Source organism: Notamacropus eugenii, chromosome 5, assembly GCF_028372415.1.
Source record: "Notamacropus eugenii isolate mMacEug1 chromosome 5, mMacEug1.pri_v2, whole genome shotgun sequence".
NCBI classification, from domain to species: Eukaryota; Metazoa; Chordata; class Mammalia; order Diprotodontia; family Macropodidae; genus Notamacropus; species Notamacropus eugenii.
In genome coordinates this window covers 311,278,964-311,302,172 of record NC_092876.1, presented here as the reverse complement: position 1 = coordinate 311,302,172, position 23,209 = coordinate 311,278,964, and the positions used below count along the sequence as shown (strand labels likewise).

At 41.6% G+C, this 23,209-nt stretch overlaps 1 protein-coding gene across 8 annotated transcripts in view; it reads right to left on the bottom strand.

Moving 5' to 3' along the window:
• Nucleotides 1-563: 563 nt before the first annotated feature.
• Nucleotides 564-23,209, bottom strand: part of GLI2 (GLI family zinc finger 2) — a 394,999-nt gene continuing 372,353 nt past the window's right edge. For all 8 annotated transcript variants that reach the window (XM_072613380.1, XM_072613383.1, XM_072613381.1 and 5 more), the window contains 5 exons: nt 19,591-19,740; nt 14,746-14,910; nt 8,597-8,878; nt 6,125-6,461; nt 564-4,961 (listed from right to left, as the gene is read on the bottom strand). In XM_072613380.1, coding sequence (XP_072469481.1) covers nt 2,512-4,961; nt 6,125-6,461; nt 8,597-8,878; nt 14,746-14,910; nt 19,591-19,740 — 3,384 coding nt within the window. In that variant the 3' untranslated portion in view covers nt 564-2,511. The remainder of the gene's footprint in view (nt 4,962-6,124; nt 6,462-8,596; nt 8,879-14,745; nt 14,911-19,590; nt 19,741-23,209) is intronic.

Here is a 23,209-nt window from a genome sequence, read left to right as displayed (position 1 = left end):
ATCAACTGAGATAATATTTGTAAAAAGTATGTAGCACAGTACCCAGCACATAGTAGGTGCTATTCTCTTCTCCTTTCTGTCCTCAATCAAAATCTGTAAATGAATGAGTTCTACTGAAAGGCAGAGAACAGCCCATGGCCTTGAAGCTCTAAGAATTTACCTGAATGAGAATAGTGGTATAATTTAGTAGAATTGGTCTGGCCATGGGGAGACCTAAGTTTGCTTTGCTACCTTTCTTGGTTTCAGTTTCCTCCTCTCTAAAAAGGGGGCTAAATGACCTCTCAGGTCTTTTCCAGCTTTAAGACTCTACAAATTGATCCAGTCATAAAAACTGATTATAAAACCACTTAGTGTTTAGAACCATCCCCTGATGAGCTACCAAACTCTCAGCTGCGGGAACCAAATTTAAGCTCCAGTTTAAAACGTTTCTTTGGCTGGAAAGCAATGTCAATATCAATTTGGCCGAGAAAAAAATACAATCTAATTTCATTTCAAATGCAACAAATTTACTGTCCTGGTTTTCATTAGCTACTGTCAAAGAGTAAGAAGACAGACAAAATAAATTATGAAAAAAATTATTTTTTTAATGTACAAAAAGAGTTATTTACAAGTTGAGTGTGTCATCTCAATTTGGAGGATGTAGAAAACAGCTAAAAATGTTTTTGAGATATAAATCCGACCCAACATTCACCTACAGTATTTTTAGTAATGGTGTCTTCTATACAGAATATATACAAATAGGGGATGGTTATCATAATACTATCTCAGTAAATGAGTGAACACCATTAGGAAGCCACAGACTCTTCAGGACCTTTCGGACATCCAAGATGTGTGCATTTAGAGCTGACCTTTTAACAATAATAGAGTTCAGGGCACTGTATGACAGTGAAGCCCAGGACTGATCATTCTGATTTCTGTCCACTGTTCCCCTCAGCAGTGATGGGGATAAAAGGAGCTAAGTCATGTCAGATGCTGGGAGAATATCCCAAATCACTGGTAACAATGGAGTAGTGGGTTTGATTTTGACTGCTGCAAACCCCATTATAAAAAGTGGGGAAAACCAGTGTTACCCCTTGTAATCCAAGCTCCAAATGCATTCTTCATATTCCAAGTTGGGTCAAGCCATTCTGAGTAGGAGAATTTAGTGACAGTCCCTCAGTGCTCTGAAGGGCTGATCCAGCCCAGCCCCTGAGCCAGCATACCTTGTAATATTCATCATTCCTTTATGAATGAATGGAAGAAGGGGGGAGGAGGAAGGGGTATCTTGGAGATACAGCAGATACAGCTCATTTGTAACTCAGCTGAGAGCAATGAGCACTGTCAGAGGACTGGACACTATCGTTCTGCTGGGAGAATAAGTGCCCTTCAGAGACCTAGGAGGGAGGGGCTGTGACAGAGCCCTATAGCATTTTTCATAGCAAAGCAAGAGAATAATGTATTAGGAAAATACAGAAGCGTTTGGTAAATGCATGTTTCTCTCCTGACATCAGACTTTTAAGTCAACACCTGATATTCTGATTGAGGAGGAGGGCAGTCCTAGGAAAGAAAAAGAGTGGGTTCCAACCAATAGTAGATATCACTGCCCCTACCCATCCCCTTTGGCAAGTACAGTCCCAATGTGTCAGACCAAATTTGGTCTCTCCCCAATGTATAGCATCACCATTGCCCTGGAGGTATATAAAAATGAGTGTTCTTCTTCGGGATGGGGTTCATTTTAAATACAACATCAACCACACTGTAAACACAATCTGGATACAAGGGGGCCATCATTCTGGACTCAGCCCATGTATGTGTCATTCCAGCAACACTGCCATATTTTATTTATTAATGTACACATATCTTACAAAAATTGCAGGCCCTATATTTTGATACTTCCCTACCAGAGCACAGTAAGGCACTTTTGGAGTAGCTGGATAGAACTGGTGGTTTCTCCTCCATGGCAGGGTACTTAATGTTCCACTATAGTACTTTTAAAGAAGAATCAGGGAGGGGAGTGGGGGAAAAGAGCACTTTCCCTCACTGGCACTCTAAGGAAAACCTAATCTCATAGGAGCTGAATATGCATTATGGCTTCCAAATTCAAACCAAAATGCAATTTCTCCTCCTTCCCAAATTTTCTTGGAAAGTGGGTTAGGGAAAAATTTTTGGCTAATGAGAACTTTTCATTAGCCAAATGATATAAAGGAGGCAGCCAGAGTACAGTTGTGCATTTACATGGAAGGCTTGTAGGAGTCTCCGTCCCCACTCCCAGCCCCTTCTCTATCGTGACATTCCTCAGTGCTCTGTAAAATAAGTCAAAAAATGACTAGAGACACACCACAGAGGTACAAAAAATGCCTCTAAAGAGTTCATGAAGTCTGTACAGACAATTTGTTAAAATCCCTTTCATGTATTTAATACTTGTTGGAAAAAAAAATCTCTGTTCTCTAGGAAGTGATTATTTTTCAAAAGCACATTCATCAGATTGCTTGGCAAACAGCCCCCTCCCTCCTTGCCTCCTTGTGCTTTGTGTTAAGACATCATATTAAGGAACTTGCTCTCTTCCGCTAATGTCGTTAGCATGGAGCTCATGTCCCCAATAGCCATATTGCTTATCCCTGCTGGGATTGAGGGCAGGGTCAAGGAGTTCCGTGGAGTTGTGAGGCGGGAGGAATTCTGGGAGAGATTCTGAAGAATGCTGGGGCTCAGGGTTCCCGACATTAGGCTTGAATGGTCGCCATCATCCATGATGGCGTCAAAATCGATCTGTGGAGGCTCCAGTAACTGGGAGTCCACAGTGCTCGACACCTGATTGGCCCCTGGGGAAGCCATGGCGTGTGGCTTAATGCTGCTCAATGAACAATGCTGCTGCTGCTGCTGCTGCTGCTGCTGCTGCTGCTGCTGCTGCTGCTGCTGCATTACCCGGCAGTCCACATGGTTCTCAAAATTCCCATTCTGTTCATACATGTGGATCTGTCCATAGTAGTACATCATGCTGTTATCCCGGGGCCCATTGGTATTCTGTTGCTGCAGTTGCTGCTGCTGCTGCTGCTGTTGTGGTGGTGAGACCATGTCGTTTATTGATTTGGGGATAGCCTCCCCAGTCTCCTGGCTAGGTGTTCCAGCGGCCATAGGATATGCTGTGGCTCTCATGTAGCCCAGCTGTTGTGCAGAGCGTACTCCACGGTGTCTGTTGGCTGGGCTCGGCTCTGGGGGTGGGCGTGGCTGTACCAGACCTGGTCCAAAGCTCTGTCCCACTGACCCCATCATGTTCTGCTGAGGGTCAACAAAATTGGATTGGTGGGAGGTCAGAAGAGATGGGGACTGGTGGTAGCCTTCCTGGCTCATGGAGGTTGGCAGGTGATGGCTCTGCTGGGAGTAGTTCTGTGGCATCACCATGTGCATGGCTGGGTTGGGTAGTGTGTGCTCTCTCCGGTTATTTACCATCAGGGAAGGGTCAGAGGCAACATCCATTTGCTGAGGGAGGCCGAGGTGCCCTGTCTTGACTCCCATATTGCTACACGATGGGGAGAGCTGATTCATGTCCCCACCCATTGTGTTTGGGCTCAGCATGGGGTGAGGCTGGCTGTATCCTGCATCGGGGCTTAAGTCTGGGTTCATATTGGGGCAGGGATTGGCCTGTAGCGGTTGCCGGACTTGCATGTAATTGACCCTCGGTCCTGGAGCAACCCCATTTCTTGGAAGGAGGTTGGACTGAGTGCTACCGAGATCACTGGGGCTTGTCTGCATGACCTGCTGATTGTAGCTCTGGTACTGCCCAAAGGTCTGCTTCTGTTGTACCACAGCTAAGTTGCCCTGAGGAAATTGTTTGGCCTGCTGGTTGGAAAGAACGTCCACAGAGCCTGAGCTCACCTCATTCCACTGCACAGGCATATTGTTTTTGTTCAGGTTGGTGGCGGTACTGTAGCCTAGTTGGCAATCAGCCAGCATGGGTGCTGGCTGGCTCCCATTAGAATTGGATGCTGCCATCCTTCGTGGGCCATGGAGGCCTGGGCTTGGCAGTTTTAGGCTCCCAGGGAAACTTGAGGCTTCTCCATGGTATGCCAAGGCATTACTTTCTTCAGCAGCACCGGTACTCTGGGATTTGATGTACTGTACTACGTCATCAGGCAACATGATGTCATCCTCCCCACTGGGGCCATCTGCCTCAACTACCATTGTCTCCATAGCAACATTCTCACTGATACTCGGAGGGCGGGGAGAATAGACGTGGCGGGGCAAGGTACCATCTGAGCGGGTGTAATTCTGGAGGCTGAAGTTCCTTCGCTCCACACAGGGTGGCAGATGAGGTGGGTTCATGCTGTTAGTGCTATTAAAACGTTGCACCCGGGGGAGAGACAAAGGTTCAGCAGCCAGTCTCCTTACGGGGTCACTTGCTCGCCTCGTCCCATTGCCTGTAACTTCATGGGGGAAGGTGGGGGCAGCATTATACCCATATGACGGCCCATCACTACCACGCCTTGGTCCCAGTGGACGAGGGAAGGGGGGTGGCAGGGAAGATTCCGATGGATCAAGTAGAGACATCTTATTTTTCAGGCTCATCCTTTCCATGTTAGGAAGGGGTGTTGGTGGGGGCCCCCCAGTGGCTGCTGCATACTTAGCTTTCAGGCTGTACTGTTGAGCCGGCGTGAGGTTCAGCAGCCCTGGTGCTCCACTACATTGGCTGGCCTCGCTGGAGCGCCGGGAGGCATCGGTGGAGATGGGGTCATAAGAGTCGGCAGAGCTGACATTGTTGGGGCGGCTGCCGAAGGGAGAAGCCTCACTGGATCGGCGGCTAGACAAGTACGGAGAGATGCCGGAGGAGCGGCGGCTGACAGTGTAGGCTGAGCTCACGGTGCTGGTGGTACTGTCCCTTCGCTCGTTCAGTTGGTTTAACATGGTCACCTCATTCACTGACAGCTCCATGATCCTCGGGTTGGGCAGAGGTGCTGTGGGTCCACTGAAGTTTTCCATGATAGAGCCTAGAGGAAAGAAAACAAAAAAACCCAAGTAGTAACATCTTTCATTAAGGGCAGTGGATCTGGTGGGAAGAATCCTGGACTAAGAATAAGGAAAACTGGGGCATAGTTGTGGTTTGGTTAGCAATTTACTGTGGGATCTTGTGGACGTCAGGAAAGCTCTCTTTCCTTCATTTTCCTCATGTGTCAGCCTAGGACAACACCCACCACAACCGCCTCACAGGGTTTTTGTGAGGTTCTGATGGGATAATTAATGTCAAAGCACTGTAGAAAATATAATGGGTTACTCATGAAGGTGGTCAGGTGCCCATCACTGGGAGGTCTTCAAGAAGAAGCCTGATGACTGGCTATCAGGGATAAGGTAGAGACTATTTTTATTCATGAATAAACTATGTTAGAAAATTGTCCCTTTCTGAGATCCTAAGATGCCAAATTAAAATTTCTCTTAGAAGATATGAAATTATACCAGAAAACCCTGACCATATGAAAGAGTTTACTAGGAGCTTCCCCTGGCCAGGAAGTGAATGTGTCAAGTCAGCAGGCTTTTATTAAGTGCCTATACAGGCTAGGCACTGTGCTATTCATTGGAGATACAAAGAAAAAGAAAGAAAAAAATCTCTGCTTTCAAGATGCTCACAGTATAATGAAAGAGACAACATGCCAACAGCTATTTACAAACAAGAAATATAAAGGATAAATCAGAGATAATTTCAGAGGGAGGGCACTATGGTGAGAGGGGATTGAGGAAGGCTTCTTATAGAAGTTAGGATGTCAGCTAGGACTTAAAAGAAGCCCGGAGGCAGAGATAAGGAGGGAGAATAGCCCAGGCATGGGGGAGAGTCAACGAAAATGCCCAGTCAGGAGATGGAGTGTCTGGTGCAAGCAACATTGACACCAGTGTCACCAGATTTCAGAGTATGTGAAGGGAAGTAAGGCAGTAGAGAGGTAGGATGTATTTATATGTATATTGAAGGACCTTAGAGATCATCTGATATAATTCCTCATTTGAGGAATGAAGGAGGAAACTGAGTCCCCGCATGGTGAAAAGCCTGGTGATAGAGTAGGATTAGAAATGAGGTTTCCTGATCCCTATTTCTGTGATCATTTATCTCTACCATGATGTCCCTTCCCCCAGGTTGTAAGGCATGCACAAGTACACAGCTTACCATTTCCCGGAATAGGAGGCAGCTTGGTGTTTCGGACTTGAGGAGCCGGGTTTGCCCATGAACAGGAATCCTTGACTGTCTTCAGCTTCTCCTTCTTGAGCTGTTCAAGCCTTTGCATGGTTGTCATGTGTTTGCGCAGCTGCAGGCTGACCACTGACGTTCCAGAGGGGACGGTTGAGTCAGCGACAGGAGCGTTGTCATCCAGCGTTGTCAGGTCTCCCAGGCTACCTCCACTGTGCATGGTCATCTCTACTCCACTGTCATTGTTGTTGGCGCTGCCGAGGGGTGAGGGCTCACTGCTACAGGATGATTGGCCCCCGGGGCTGGACTGATACAACTGAGGGAAAATAGAACAAAGGATTGTGAGCCAGCCAATCAAGGACCAGTACTGGACTGCTAAAAACCAGAGGTGAGCTCCCGTACCAATGTACAAATTCGTAACACATATATACATGTCCATTCTCATAGGAGAATTTGCTGGGGGAGGAGGAGCTGGGTTCAAACACTGTGACTCTTTCTTTTAGCTCCTATAGCACTTATATGTCTAGCTATTGGTTGTATCTTGGTTTATACAAGGGTTTCATCTCCATTAGTCTTATCATTCCAGCCAAACCATAAGTTTCTTGAGGGCAGGGATATGTACTTTCTTTCTCAGGTATTTTATACAGTGACTAGTATAGTCTTGGGTCCACAGGAGGGACTAGCTAAATACTTGTCCTTCAAGTTTAGCCAGTGTTTGCTAACAACCTTAGTAGTTATATATTTCATCTCCCTGGCTGACTAGTGGCTGCTACTTATCTCTTGGAACAGTTGTTCCCCACCTACTCCTGGCTTCTCTGCTGGGACACTGGTAGATAATGAATGGAGGGAATAAACTGGCTTATGGTTTTACGTTCCTCTGAATCTTATTTTTGCTTTCTCTGTTGCTATAGAAGGGACTGCTATGATGACTGAGCAGGACCTGGCACTTTCTGTGGTAGATGGCATCCTAGACCAGAAAGGCCAGCTCACTTCTGCTCATTTGGTTTCCTATTCCCCACCTTGTGCTCCAGAGAACCTGAACTAACAGGGCAAGATTTCTGAGTCCACTAAGCAGAGACCATGGTAATTAGTTTGGATTAACAGCCTATCTTAACCCTTGTCTAAGAATCAGCCGGAAGACATTCAGACCCTTGTTCTATCAATGTATCAACCAACAAAAATGAATTTATTTAGCACTACAATGTACCAATGTGCTAAATACTGGAGATACAAAGGCCATGGTCAACCATTCCCTGCCCTAAAGAGGCTCATATACTATCAGGGATACACTAGGCACATAAATAGGTACTTTGAAAATATAGTGAAAAATAGATTCAAGATGATTTTGGAAGGGAGAGCTCTAATAGCTGGGGAAATCAGTAAAGGCTTGTGGAGAACATGGCATTTAAATGAAGTCCTATGGGAAATGAAGGAGTCAGAGGCACTGGTAAGGAGGACAGGTATACCATGCACATGGAGCAGGCAGGGTAAAGGGACACACACAGAGAATGGAGCACTGGGTATGAGAAACCCTAAGAAGGCTACCTTGACTACGAGAACATGGTGTCGGTGAAGGGGAGTAATCCATGTTGTGATGGGGGAAGGTGGGTTCTCTTGAAGGGATACCCAAGTGAAAAAGAATAAGAACTCTTATTTCCTTGTGTCCCTTCCTGCTATCTCTAATTACAAAGCTTCCAATGGACTACTAAAATCATTCCTTTGAGATCACTCACACACACACACACACACACACACACACAATACCAACTTCTAGTACATCACATCTAAGATACAGACAGCACTTATACCATAGCCTAACACAAAGGAATACTCTGCTCACCTTAGTACCGACTATCCTTAGGGAGGTATAGTAAAGAAAAGAAGAAGAGACAAAGAACAAATGGTTAGAATTAAGGACTCACAGTGGGAAGTTAATTATACAACAAATGGAAAAAGAGCAGATACACAGCTTTTAAGATATTTAAACCTATCTAAATATCATCACATGAAACATGGGAGCAGCACCTGCCTCTAGGTGTTTTGACTCATCTCTCACTGTTTCACTCACGTAGTCTTCTCAGCCTGGCCCAGAAATATAGCAGCCAGTTTTCTGTTTTGTTTTGTAATTATTAACTGGGTCCTTTGTCCCAGAAGGAAATGATGAGCTGGGTTCTTATGCTTCAGGTCCATCATATGGAGATTTGCCAATTGGTTTTATAAGTTAAAAAGAGAAAAAATGGAGCTTGTTGATGAGGGCATGGATCACAATATGGAATTGACCTGGGAATTGATGGGTCTTTAACCAAACTTTACAGGTTTCAGGACAATCTATGGTAGCTGAGGACAGAGATTTCTTGAATTGTGTTGTTTAGCTTTGTGATCTGGCCAGCCAGAGTGACAAACACACAGGTTTTGAGGGCCTTAGGGTGAAAGGGCAACACTGACACTTACCACCGAGTTCTCTGTCTTGATGGCTTTGACATGCAAGCAGTCCTCCACTGCCTGACTGGTGCTGTTAGCCTCTGAGGTCTCCTCCAGCCCCACTCGGCCCTGTTTGGCACTGGCTTCATTGTCACCGTTTTCCTTGAGTGGAGGTGCCCTTGGGTGGACATCATTGCGCTGCTTTTTGGTGACGTGGGCATCGGGACCATGTACTGTCTTTACATGTTTCCTGAGAGAGCTGGGGTCCGTGTATCGCTTTGTACAACCAGGGATCTTGCAGATGTAGGGTTTCTGGGGGAAAGGGAGTCTGATTTTAATGACACAGGAAAGATTATTGAATCTTAGTGGTGTTACTGAGGGGGACCTCAATAATGCCATGCTTATTCCCTACCAAAATTTCTTGGTTGTGTTGTTCTCCCCAATCAGAATATTTCACCCATGCTACCTTCTCTGAATTCAAGCCATTCTCCATAAGATGATCATTAATGACTCTGGTTCACTCTCCCTTCTTGAAATTACTGTAGTAAAGTTCAAACCACACAATTATAACATATGCTTATTTAATGCCTTGTGTTGTTTTCCTAGCTGTTGCATGTGTGTATATCTTGTCAGGCTAACTAGGGTGCTGGTTTCTCAACAAGGACTGTATCTTACACTTCTTTATTACCACACGTTCTCCTTTCCCCCAAGAATTTAACACAGTGCTGAACACAAAGAAGACACTTGACAAATAGCTGGATGGATGAAGGGAGGGAGTGATTATTTCAGTGATCATGAAACACTCCAGATGTGTTCCCATAATATATAGATGACCAATCTCTTAGCAACAATTGTGATGAGTCTGTTCTCTAAATTTTACTATGCATGTATGTAATCAATCAACAATAATTAAGTACCTACTGTGTCCCAGGCACTGGGCCAGGAACTGGAGATACACAGATAAGAAAAAAATCATCCTCATCCTCTACAAGCCAGTCAAAACATAAGCTTCAAACTACTAGGTGCTATAACTTACCAGACTTGGTCATACTAGATCCCCAAAGGCAAAGCACATATTCACTGTAATCCTACCTTCATTTTATAAATGAGCAAATTCAAGCCAAGCAACTCACTCAAGATCACTTATCGTTTCAGGGACAGAGTTGTGACTGGAATCCAGAATCCTTGTTACCCAGTCTAGTGAGCTCTTCACTGTCCCTAGGGTCAAGTCTATTACATTTATTCTTAGCTACTGTAATGCCTTTCTTCATTCTCAAATATTTCATGATATCTGATGATTCAGCAGTTTTCAGGAATCACATTACATTTATCCAGTGGTAGACAAAGCTGAAACTCACTAATAGTTCACCTAACAAATTATAAAGTGGTGATGAACAAATGACAAAGCATTCATTAAATGCTAAATGCTAGGAATACACACATTAAAATAACAGACCATCTTTACATTTAAGGAACTTACATTCTAATAGGGGAAGATAACACTCTAGGAGTGGGGTGACCAAAGAAGCATGTTACATTCTCAGGAGGTAGAAAGAGAAGGTAAACAATATGAGGGTTGCAAGCAGATGGCAGGATGCCCTCGGAGGATGGGTGAATATGATGTGAAGCTAACTCATGGTCTGCTGTCTAGGGCTAGCTGGTCGATACGTGGCCCAACTGGCCCTTGGTTATATGTATTCCTTGTGGGAAGAGACTGTCTCATTTTTACCTTGAAATCTCTAGCACCTATAACAGTGCCCGGATCATTCCCTCTCCACTCCCTGCCTCACCTGGTTTCCTAATAATCTCCAAAAAGGAAGCTACCAAAATAGCTCAGTACCCCCTTGACAACTTAGAATTTTAAAGAGTTTTCCAGGGACCACTGAGAGGTTAAGTAATTTGCTCAGGGTCACACAGTCAGTACATATCACAGTAAGGGCTTTAATCTAGGTCTTTTTAACTCTGAGGACAGCCACAGTTATTCAGTGAAGTATACTGTATACACAGTGGGCACTCAGTGTTTGCTGAACTGAATGAATTCCTGATCCAGGCTTTCCTTGGGGGAAAAATGGCCTTTATAAGGTCCACAATAGGTTTCACATTATTATATCAACTGTTTTCCCTTATTTCTTTCCCCAAACATAGCCTCCAAAGATCCATGAACACACCAAGCATTATAATGAAGTCACAGGCCTTGAAGGACAGGTAGGATTTAGTCCAGTAAAGAATAAGGGAAAAAGCAATCTAAGGAAAGAGAAGAGCATGATCAAAAAAGCAGATGTAGGAATGTACATGGCATATTGGGGAAACCATGAACATTTTATCATAATTCTTTCTGCTCTAAAACCTTGGCAGACACTATCAATTATTAGACCAATATGGTTGGAGTGGATGGTTAATGGAGGGAACCAGTTGGACACAAGGTTAGAAAATGCAGGTTGGAGAGTTAGTAATATGTGTAAGCAAGAAAGCAGGGGTTCTTGCTTGGTATGACCCAGAGAGAAAGAGGTGTCTGGGGCATGGTAAATGTCAAGAGCTATTTCTTACTACAGTCGGTCCCATAGAAGAAGGTGATAACTCATGTTGGTATTTATGATGTGCGGGCGTTTTTTAGTTAATTGAGAAATTCCACTGCTCTTGCCAGATCCCTTCATTAAAGCCAAAATCCAGGTAATGAGCATATCGGAACTGCTTAGGGGAGTCATTAAAATATTCCAAGGGAGAAAATGGTGACCTGTGGATTCTCTGACAAGCAAGAAACTTTTCTAGGACCAATCACTCCTCTGATCTCTAATTCCCCCTAAAGCCTTGGCTCTTCATGGTAGGGAGTTGACTCAGGCTGTGGGGGGCAGCTCATGAAGGGATTTAAGTGTCTTGACATATTCACAGACAACTGAATGGAAGGTTTTTGACTCAAACCATGAGGACCCAGGATGAGCTCAGTAACATAATTCTTGAAAGTAAAAATGCAAGAGAAAACTACCATGGTATTAATGCCAAATGGCCATCTGGGGCTACCATTCCCTGCACTCATCTGCTAACTACTTCCAGTTTCTTGGTCTTTCCCTTTTGGTTTTGTAGGTAAATAATAACAATGCCCTGTAGTTGTCTTAGCTTTAAAATTTTCCAAATGTATTATCTCCTTTGACTGTCACAACAATCCTTTAAGGTAGGTAAGGTGAATATTATTATTCCCATTTTGATAGATGAGATAACTAAGACCCAAAGAGAGGAAGGGATTTGCCTTAGTGTACCTAAATAATTAGGGTGTGGAAGCTGGTCTCAGAACTGAGAAAGCCTGGGTTTAAGTACCTGCTCTGACTAACCAAAAATTTAAATAATAATAATAATTACCATTTATATATGCCAGGCACTGAACAAAGCATTTCACCATTATGATCTGATACTTCTCTCACAACAACCCTGTGAAGTAGATGTTACTATCATCTTCATTTTACAGATGAGAAAACTGAGGCAAATAACAGTTAAATGACTTGCCTAGGGTCACACAGGCTTGTATGTGTCTGAGGTTGTTTTGAATTCATGTCCCTGAGTTCACAGATACTATCTGTGTGACCCAGGGCAAGTCACTAGTGAGGCAAATCTCTGATCATAAGTACAAAGAAGGTGCTGACCTGCATTGGTAGAGGGATTCCCTCTACCAATGATATCGCAGGTCCAGTTCCATTCCCCATGACTGTAAAATATAAATAAAACCTCTGTCAGAATTTACAAAGAGTTTTCCTAGCCATTACTGTAATATCTTACCTGAGCCTTCAGATCCTAAGTCCAGGCTCCCTTCCGTTAAAGCTTTCTAAGTGGATTTTAATAATATATACACACCATCTTCCTAGTGTGATGCCTCATTCTGGCATGGGAGTGAACGTCTGCTCTCAATAGTTAAGTCAGTAAAGAGATATCTGGCTTGGAAGGATTAGCTTAGCTAAGACCAGCAAAGCTTTTCACAACAGGCCTGCCAATCAGGTGAAGAACTATTTTTCCTACAGCAAATCATGAAAACTTGATTCTGTTACTTGTCTTTATGACCTTTATGATCTAACTGTGGGAAGACCCTGAGACTCTGTCCTACATCCTTATCTCTTCTCTCTCCACCTTCTTTCCCTTGGTCACTTCCATCAATGACCATGGGTTTGATGATCATGAAGATGCTACCCAGATGTGTACATCCAGTCTTAATAATTCTTTTGAACTCGAGTCCAATATCATAAACTGCCCTTTGGATATTTCAAACTGGATATCTCATAGATATCACAAACTCGATATGTTCAGAACAACTTAGTATTGTTCCTCATAACTCACCCCTCTTACAAACTTTCGCATTTCAGTTAAGGGCAGCACCATCATTCTAATTATCCAGTTTGCAACCTTGACATTATAATCATTTTCCTTCACTCATAACATAAAATGAGCTGCTCCATCTTGTCACTTCTATCTCCACAGCATCTCTTGTACCTATCCCCTTTTCTCTATTTACATGACTGTCACCCTAATTTATCATCTCACTCCTAGACTATTGTAATAACCTTCAAATTGCCCTTCCTGCCTCACCTCTCCTCACTCTAATCCATCCTCCAACCAGATGATAAAAATGATTTTCTCAAAGTATGTTTAATCATGTTATGATGTACTAAAAAAATAACCTCCAGTGACTCCCAATTGCCTCTATGATCAAATATGACTTCTGTCTGGCATTTAAGACCTTTTGCAACCTGGCTCTAACCTAACAATTTGATCTTTTTATATCAGATATTATATATTACTTCCCTTCTTGTACTTCATGGTCAAAAAACATTTTCCTGTTTGTGATTCTTCATGATTCAGCTCCCATCTCCATGCCTGTGTCCTGGTCATCCCTCATGTTAGGAATACACTCCCCACTCTTCACCTCTACCTGTTACAATCCCTTGTTTTATTACAAACTCAGCTAAAGCTTCATTTTTTTTTACACAAGGCCATTCTTGGTCCTTCCAGTTGATGGTGCCTGTGCTCTTCCCTCATCCATTACCCTGAATTTAGTTTGCACATTCTTATACATGTACACATTGTCTCCCTTGACAGAACGTAAACTCCTTAAAAGCAAGCACACTTTCATTTTTGTGTTGTATCCCTAAAACCTAGTAGAGTGCTCAACATAGAGTAGGCACTTAATAAATGCCTGTTGATTGACTGTCTTCTAAGATTTGATTGGATGTACAATCTCTATACAAGGAAAGAGTGGACGCTACGATGAAATCATTGAAATACACACATCATACATGTGTAGCTGTGTGGCTCCACATTCATATGAATTTTAATTGTTATAGTTTTTTTCTTGAATGATGAATACCTGGTATAAATTAATCTTACAGCAAAGTTTTTAAGTGGTCAAAAGTGTTATTAAACATTAGGAACTTTTCTTTAGTCTGTTAGACTAATGTCAATATAAAATTCAGTCCGCAGGTATTTGCTTGTTGCAGCAGACCATCACATGCATTATAATAAAGCCAGTTTTCTGGAGTCCTTAAGTACTGGTAGTGGGCTTAAATTAACTGACATTAACAAAGCATGTATTGTGCTTCATCAATTTACATCAAAAAGCCAAGGCATGATTTTCTTTTGTAGAATGTCACTATCAGGTGCAAAAAGGTCCCACTGGGAAGTTCAGATTGCCTTCTCCCATGCAAAGTTAAATCATTTTGACAGTCATTTTCATATGATGTAACAATTTGGATCACACTTTCATTGGATAAGCTGATGGTAGGTCTTGTGGTATTCAGAATAATAGAACACATCTGCAGAGTACCTAGTAATCTTTGTATTTACAGTAACCTTGTGAGGAACGTTCTGTGAGCCCCATTTTACAGAAGGGAAAATTGAGAGTTTAAGTAACTTATTTAGAGTCATACAGGAAGCCAGCAGCAAGAGGCTAGTTATTATCTGAAGGCTGGGGATTCTAAGCAAAGCATTTTTTCCCCATGATGCCATAGTACTTCACCTCATTAGCCTAGGTTTCTTCTGACCATCCCGCTCCCTCCTTTCAGGAATAGACAGTGGAGTTAAAGGCTCTTGGCTAAAGAAACTTCAGGAACCCGTCTGTAGAGCCTGCCTCAGTGTTCTTCCTTCTCTGACTTTACCCACCTCCCCAGATACCTTCCAAAGTCTGAGTCTTAAAGAGGTACCTCATTGGAATGAGTTCGGTTCTGGTGCTTGGCCCGGTCAGAAGCATTAGAGAAGGCTTTATTGCATCCCTCGTGCTCACACACGTAAGGTTTCTCGCCTGTGTGGGACCTCAGATGAGTCTTTAGGTTCTCCAGTCGGGAGTAGGCTTTTGAGCATCCTTCAAACTGAAATTGAAAATTAAGAAATGAATGAATGATGAAGAAATCAATAAGCCCATAAAATGAAGCTACACCTAAAAACAGGGGGTCCTGCTTAAGGAGAGGCAGTATGGTGCAGCTAAAGGAAGAGGTTGGAAGTATCGGGTTTTAGTCCTGACCATGAACTCTCTAGCTTGATCCTTGGATGACTTCTCTAGTCTGTTTCTTCAGAGAGGGACTGGACTAAATGGTCTGTAAGGGTACCTTACAGAGCTAATGTTATAGAATTCTAACTAAGAAGGCTTTCCCTACCTCTTTCTCTAATGCTACTTTCGTTCAAACTTTTTTTTAAAGGTTACATTGGGTTGCAAGTTGTTTTCCAAACCTAAGGCAAATCCTTCCTCCTCCACGAATCCTCCAGTGCTAACAAAGCCCACAGCAATATTTCTCTTATGAATGCCACTAATGTCTTTATAGTTCACTTGATAATTAAACCTTCTTGTCGTGTATCTCTCCTGAGCATTTATTCCACTGCCCAATATTCTTTATGAGGAAAGAAAAATTCAACTTCTTCATTGCATCTATTTTCCTCACTTTTCCAAATAAATATGTCTAAGAGGCTTGTTGTTTATATATTCAACAATATATTAAAATTTATCATATATGTATATAGGGATATCTGCATACGGTACTGATGATGTACAGATCATTGGGCTTGCTTAAAAGGCCAGATGTGAATTTAGATAAGATAGGATCCCCTCCCTCTTTCTAGAAGGAGAACAACACACAAACATATTTTAATCTAAAATATGCCAGTGAACCTGAAAAAATTGTATGATCAATTCTTTTGTAAGGTGAATTATTTTGACAATATAAATAGAGCTTCCCCTCCATCCTCCAGTTCAGTCTATCTAGTAAATTTGGATTTTCATATTTTGGACTACTCTTATCTCACATAACAGGCCCACCAATACCCTGAATCAATCAATCTTTCTCTCTACACCCATACATGTTCGTGTATGTGTGCGTGTGCGTGTGTGTGTGTGTGTGAAAGAGAGAGAGAGAGAGAGAGAGAGAGAGAGAGAGAGAGAGAGAGAGAGAGAGAGAGAGAGAGAGAGAGAGAGAGAGAGTTTCACTTTAAAAGGCAAAAAATTTCAGAAGAATTGTCTTCAACCACAATTTTGTGGCTTAGTCAGGGCTCAAGGTAAGAATAGGTCAGGAAGATCTAAGTTCAACTCTAGTCTCAGGCACTTAGTAGCTGTGTGATCCTGGGCAAGTCACTGAGCCTTTGTTTGCCTCAGTTTCGTCAACTGTAAAATGGGGATAATGATAGTACCTATGAGAATTACTTAGCATAGTGTCTGGTACATAGCAAGTGATATAAAAATGTTGGTTATTATTATTGCTGTTATTAAATTAAAAATAGGGGTGCTCAACCTATAATGTGCACATCCCTAGGAGGGGTGGCATAAGAAGCTTCTCAATGGGGTAATAATTATAGTATCTTGTTGAAATTAGTTAATATCTTTATTTTCTTTTTCATGAGCCTTTGCATAGTAAACTCTAGAATTTATTTCCTTTCTTATTTAATGGGGGGCATAGGAAGGTTAACTAGCTGCCAAGAGGTACTGGGATGAAAAAAGTTAGGAACCCCTGCTTTAAAAGATAGTCAGTTCTATGTCAGTGTCTGACACTGAGAATATCCTTACCTATAGACAGAACAATTAACAACTGTGGTGATATTTAACGGGTTGGAGCCCCCTTTTTCAACAGATTCCTCTCATCTGCTTGAACTTTCAAAATTATATATTTATTCCTTCTGCTTAATGTCTAGATGCCTAACTTCCCTACCTTCTCTGCAGAGATGGGGGCTATGGGTGTGGAATACTGCATATCAGGCAAGGCTGATGTGTTGCTTAATTTTGTTGAAGTACTTTTCTCTTCCTTTTAAATTCTTTTTTCTTTTTTAAAGGCACAACTCACTAGGTAAAGGAGGGAAAAAGGATGGTTTCATAAATGCAAGTGATATAAAAACAAAAGATATCTATAAAATAAAGCAGCCACAACTCAGGGGCTCCAGGAAGCCTCTTTTAAAATGTAATAATTTTTCATTCTGCACAGTAACAGCAGTGCGGTGATGATGATCAACTGTGAAAGATTTGGCTACTCCAATCAATACAGTGATCCAGGACAATTCCAAAGGACTCATGATAAAAGAAAAAAGTGCTACCACCTCCAGAGGGAAAACTGATCAACTCTGAGTACAATTTTCTTACTTTACTTGTCTTGCTTTTATCTAAAAATATATTTTGCATGATTTCACATGTATAATTGATATCATATTGCACACCTCAGTGGGTGGTGAGGGGGGAGAGAGGGAGAGAATTTGGAAGTCAAAATTTAAAAAGAATGCTAAAAATAATTAAATAATAAATGTAAAATATGAACATTTTTAGAGTGTGAACTCTTAAGTTGTTGTCACTAATTAACCCCCAGTGTGAATTAGTCTGGTCTATGAGATACTTTCCCAGATGACAGCTAGCAGATCACAGCCCTGAGCAAGTGGAAATTTTTGATAGGAAGAAGAGAAAAGGTCAATCTGGAACATGAGTCAGTCCCCAGAGAGGCAGGTCTTTGGCAGCTAGTGGGGAAGGAGGGAGGCAGTGTGTGATCTCTCTGGACAGCTGGAGGGAGCTCAGCAAACTGGTGGTAGGGAAATTTGAGAAAGGAGAAGAGCACAGAGTGAAGAAAGGTGCTTGGGCTAGACCCACAACTTCCTCCTTGCTTGCTTCACCTCTCTCTGTAAGGAGATGACTTTGGGGCTCTAAGAGCTACCAGTAATGTTTGAGAAGGTAAAAATCAGGCCAAGAGTCTCACAAAAGCCTTGGTCAATAGGCCTTGTTGACAATTCACATTCTGCGTCTTTGAGAGGGTGAAGGGTTACCCACATAGCCCTAGTTAAGGATCTTTTCCCCAATTAAGGCAAAAACAATGGAGATGAAAGAACTCCAGTGGCACAGATATAATTGGGCTACAAGAAGGGGATGATCCTCCCCATCACCAGACTGGGAGGAACTTTGGAAGATTTCAAGCCTTCCAAGAGAACCTTGAGAAAATGGTTGTGCTGCAAGATAGTGCTAGATGAATGAAAAACATGAGATGAAGTGTGGGGTCAGGAGATGTGGGGCTTGTTATGGAGAGGAAGCATATCACACATGACATCTCTCCTTTTCTCTCTCCAATCCCACGCCAATATCATCACCCTGGATTAAAGTCTTGTTTATCTCCAATTAGTTTCAAAGGTTGTGCTACGTCATGAGGGAGGCCAAGGGATTCACAGTTAGTAGCAATCGAAGGTATGATGTCTCCATCTTCTTTTGGGCAGAAAACTCCAACTTGGGTATATTTTTTTTACTTGCCTGTTTTTAAAAACGGTGTTTCTTTAAAGTTGTTTCTTTTTGTTTTCCTTTTTTTGTACTAGCTATGCCACATTTCCAGGAGAATGACATCATTAAATATCGAGGGTTTATGTCAGACAGCAGCATGGGATCATTGAGAACACTGAACAATTTCTTGGATGAAATGTAATCTACTTCCTTGCTCCTTATTCAAATCTGTGCTCATCTGGCATGACTGTACAATAAATAGGTTCTTATGGACTTCCCCTCTGTCTGCATGGTGCAGTCTGGGAAATAAATATTTAATTTTTTCTGTGTCGATGGTGAATCTAATCTCAGAGTAGATATTGCTCTCAGTGAGGAGGCCCTATCCTGGGACTTGATGGAATCAGTACAATGTCATCTGCAAACAAGAAAATCTGGAGTAACTCATCATCTTTGGGAAGTCCCTCTTCCCCTCTGTATTATTTGCTAGACAGCCTCCAAGGTAGCAGTAAGCAGTTTTGGAAAGCACAGGTCTTCCTGTTTTATGCCTCCCTTGATATTGATAACCAGAGGATCACTTAAAATAGCCATCTCTGTTAGCAGCTATTGGGCATTCAAAAATTACTTTTAATGTATGCATAGGATATACAGTGTTGGAGAACTTTTAAAACTACATTTTAAAAGGGTGAAATAGTTTTCTCCCTCTCCCTCTATAATCAACAGATAATAAACACAGTGAAATCTCATATTTTCTACACTTTTCAGTCAATTCTTTCCCTCCCTCTCACCCCTCTTTCATCTATTGAGAGGGGAAGCAATATAATGGGTCTAGATGTGATGGTTTCACTGTCTTGGATTATGGGAAGGATTGACATAAAAGCACTGGCAAATGTACTCCATTTTCCACGTATTTATTGCACTGATACACAGCCCATTAGATATCCTTAAGAGATTAGGATGAGTAATAGGTTCAATGAGTTCATGGATTGTTGAACAGGAGAAAAGGGGGATGATTTGAGTAGCAGCAGGTGAGGACTTAACAGAAATGACTCAGGTGGCAGTAAGAACGGGACAATCAGGGAAACCACAAGAGACTTCTAAGAAAAAAATCTAGAAAACAGATTTTTTTTTTCAAAGTACAGAAGCATTCTTAATTTCTAGTTCTGTATTTTTAGAAACTCAAAACATTTTGTATCGGTAATTTCTGGTAACATATTTAAACCCCTCTAGTGAGATAAGAAACTTAAATAGTTTAAGACATCTCAGTTACAGTGTATGACAGCAAAGGGAAAGATCTTCCTACTTGACCTATCAGTCTTCCTACCGTGCATTTGTGTGGCTTCTCGCCAGTGTGCCTGCGCATGTGTACCACTAGCATGTACTGAGCCTTGAAGGGCTTCTGCTCCCGGGTACAGTCCTGCCAGCGGCAGACAAATTCCTTCTTCTCCCCATGAATGTGGTCGTTGTTAATGTGCTGCAAGAAAGAAGGAAGATGATTAAGATGGCTCAAATCCAGTCCAATCAAAATTTTTTTGACAAGTTAGAATGATGGGTTGAATAATAAGATAAAGCTTAATAGGGATACATTTCAAGTCCTATACTTGTGTTTAAAGCAACTCATTAGTTGCACTCGATAAATGCATCAGTTCATGGAGAAAAGACCTGGATGTTTTAAAGTACTATAAAATCAAGACGAATCAACAAGATAATATTACAGCTAAGAAATGGAACAGTAGCATTTACCTTAAACTCAATTATGAGCAGCATGCCAAAAACCAAAACAAAACCAAAAGAGATAGCAGTTCTACTGTGTGGCATTTAAAAAGTTCAAGAGACATGATTTCTGGATAATTTAATCATTTTTTATTAATAATACCAATATGTTTATTAATAAAAGGATGATCATCTGTTCTAAGATGGCCAAAGACCCTTCATGAGGTTGGGCTTACAGTTTATATGTTTTTCAAAGACTAGGTGTTCAAGAGGGTGGCAATCAACTCTGATTGGTTAACAATTAATGAGAGAATGAATATTATGAAAGGGTGGGTTATATGAAGGTCTTTGGGTATGTGACTTGGGTCACCCAAATCTTGCTCAAAGAGACATCAATTTCCATATTACCTGTCTGACAAAAGGGAGAATCTAATGCTTCCCAGACCTGTTTCAGTAAACACAATGATCGGGAATGCCCAATTAGCCCAAACTTCAAATTTCTTTTACTGTCTTTGATTAGATCTTAGGCAACCTGGTTGGGCAAGTGTTTTAGAAACATTTCCCACACTGGTTGATTTTTAGATGAGGAAGTAGAAAAGGGGAAAAAACTTGGTCCTAATAAAATAATTAGATATTAAATATGAGAGAAAAACAACCATCTCTCAAATTGTCTTCTACTTTGGTGAAGCCACATATAAAGTACCTTGTTCACTTCTAGGTGCCACATTTAGGAAGGGCATTGATAAACTGGCACAGGTCCAGAAGATGGTGACAGTTTGAGCACTTGAGACCATGCCACACAAAGTATAATTGAAAGAACTGGGGATGTTTATTGCATGGAGAAGAGAACATGTCGGGAAATGATCTTTATCAGAAGAGCTGTTATGTGTTAAAGGGATTGAACTTTTCCTGCTTGGCCTCAGAGAATAGAACAGAGAGCAGTAGGTAGAAGTTATAGGGAGACTAATTCAGGTTTGATATAAGAAACAGCATCCTAACAATAAAGGATACCCCAGAATGGGATGGACTCTTTCTATAGGTAGTAAGTTCACTATCACTACTGATATTCAAGAGATAACCATGTCATTATTTGCTGAGGAAGTAAGGAAGGTTCCCTTCAACTTGGATATTCTATAATTCACACAGACAAAAATAAAAACATATTGAATAAATGTATTGTTTTTATGATGGGCATGGCCCCATTTGTACAGTTATCTCATCTGTGGAGCTTGTGCCAGCGTCCTTCTTTGTAGGATGACAGAAGTGCCTTCCTACTCAGTATCTGGGTATGTGCTAGGAAAAATATTATCCCTACCATGACCTCCTGGTACTTGCTGATGCATGACATGTCACTGTCAGAGTTTTCTCTCATTGTTTTAAGTGTTACGTCCCTTTTCAAATAGATTCATTCCACTTCTGAGACTCAGTTCCCTCATCTGTAAAATGAAGGAGTTGGACCAGAAGACCCTAAATCCTAGCTCTACTATTTCAAGATCCAATAGTCATTTCAAAGCCAAAACTATATGCAACAGGAAAACCATAAAACGCAAAAGGATCTACCCATGTTCCCTTGTTTTACTGCCTTTTTTTTTCACTGTGTGGTGAAAGGAAAACTACACTGGAAATAAGAATACTTGGGTTCTTATCCTAGTTCTGGTATTCACTCTACTGTGTGACTAACTTAAATTTTCTGGTTTGTTGTTCTTGTTGAGTTTTTTATTTTTCAGTTGTTTCCAACTCTTTCTGATACCATTTGGGTGTTGTTTTTTTTTTTGGTAAAGATACTGAAGTGGTTTATATTTCCTTCTCCAGCTCATTTTACAGGTGAGGAAACTGAGGCAAACAGGGTTAAGCAACTTGTCCAGGGTCACATTACTAGGAAGTGTCTGAGGCCAGATTTGAACTCAGGAAGATCAATCTTCCCAACTCCATGCCTAGAACTCTATCCACTGCCCCACCCAGCTATCCCTAAATTCTCTGAGTTTGAATTTAAACATCTGTAAAATGAAAGGGGTGGATTTGATTTCCTGAGTCCTTTCTGGCTCTAAATTCTAGATTCTGTGATCCTTCTGCACCCTCTTTTGCTGCATGTTATTCAGCATGTCCTCTTTTAACATGTGCAAGAGTCTCTTGAAGTTGTGGCTCAAGTCTATCAATGGCAGGGAGGTAAGCAAATTGATGACTTATTAATCCCTCTGCCTTTAATCTAATGATCTATTTAAGGGGTAGTTGCTGTCTTCAATACTGGGAGTGTTATTATCATGTTCTAGCTTAGTGTTTACATCCTCAAGTTTAATTGTCATAGTTTTAGGGAACACTGTCTTTCTGTCTTCATAAAAGAGCTACAGAAGATGTCCAACAAATAGGCCATCATGTTAAGAAAAGAGGTGATAGCTGTATATAACCCAAACACAATCCAAGTTAGAGAGTGGATGAAAGAATCATTCATTCTGGTCAGCATTTTGCCCCAAAATTATGAAGTAAGTTAAGTTAGACTTTAGCATGAGATGGAGTAGGGTATTAGAAAGAGGTTGAAATTTTGTCTCCACAAGTGACAAGTATGATCTTAAAACATTCATTTCACTTTCATGGAACTCAGTTTCCTCAAATGTCCAACAGGGGTAACAATACCTGACTTGTCTACTTTATAGGATGATGGGGGATCAAATGAGATGAGATCTATGAAAGCAATTTGCAGAGAATAAAGCGCTATACAAAATTAGAGAATTATTACACACACACACAGCTTCTTCCTCTTTCTCCTCCTCCTCCTTCATGTAATTTTAGGGAACCCCAATCCATGTTGTTCTCCCCCTTTAAAAAAATTTCCTAATCTTTTGAAATTCTGTCTTTCTAGAGTTAGTTTTTTGTTTCCTGAAAATAAATCCCATTGGAAGGTCTATTGCCCAGAAGTGGTTAGCGTGGAAGAGTTTGTCAAATTCTTTGATTAGAACAAGTAGGGAGAAGGATAGAAGGGAAGGAAAAAGAGAGCATGGGGAATGCCCTGAAGACACTGGGTGAACTACTTTGGGGCGGTGGTAGAGGGAAGGGTAAGGACGCAGAATAAGGAGCCTGGGACACTGAAGACAGACTCAGTCAGTTTCATAATTTTGCCACAGACTTACACAACTGAGAAGATGTAAGAAAAGAGAGAAGCGTGCTGGCATTGTTGTACCTTTTCCAGCAACACTCAGTGATTTTTCTTCCTTGGTGGTAAGAGTGGTATCACT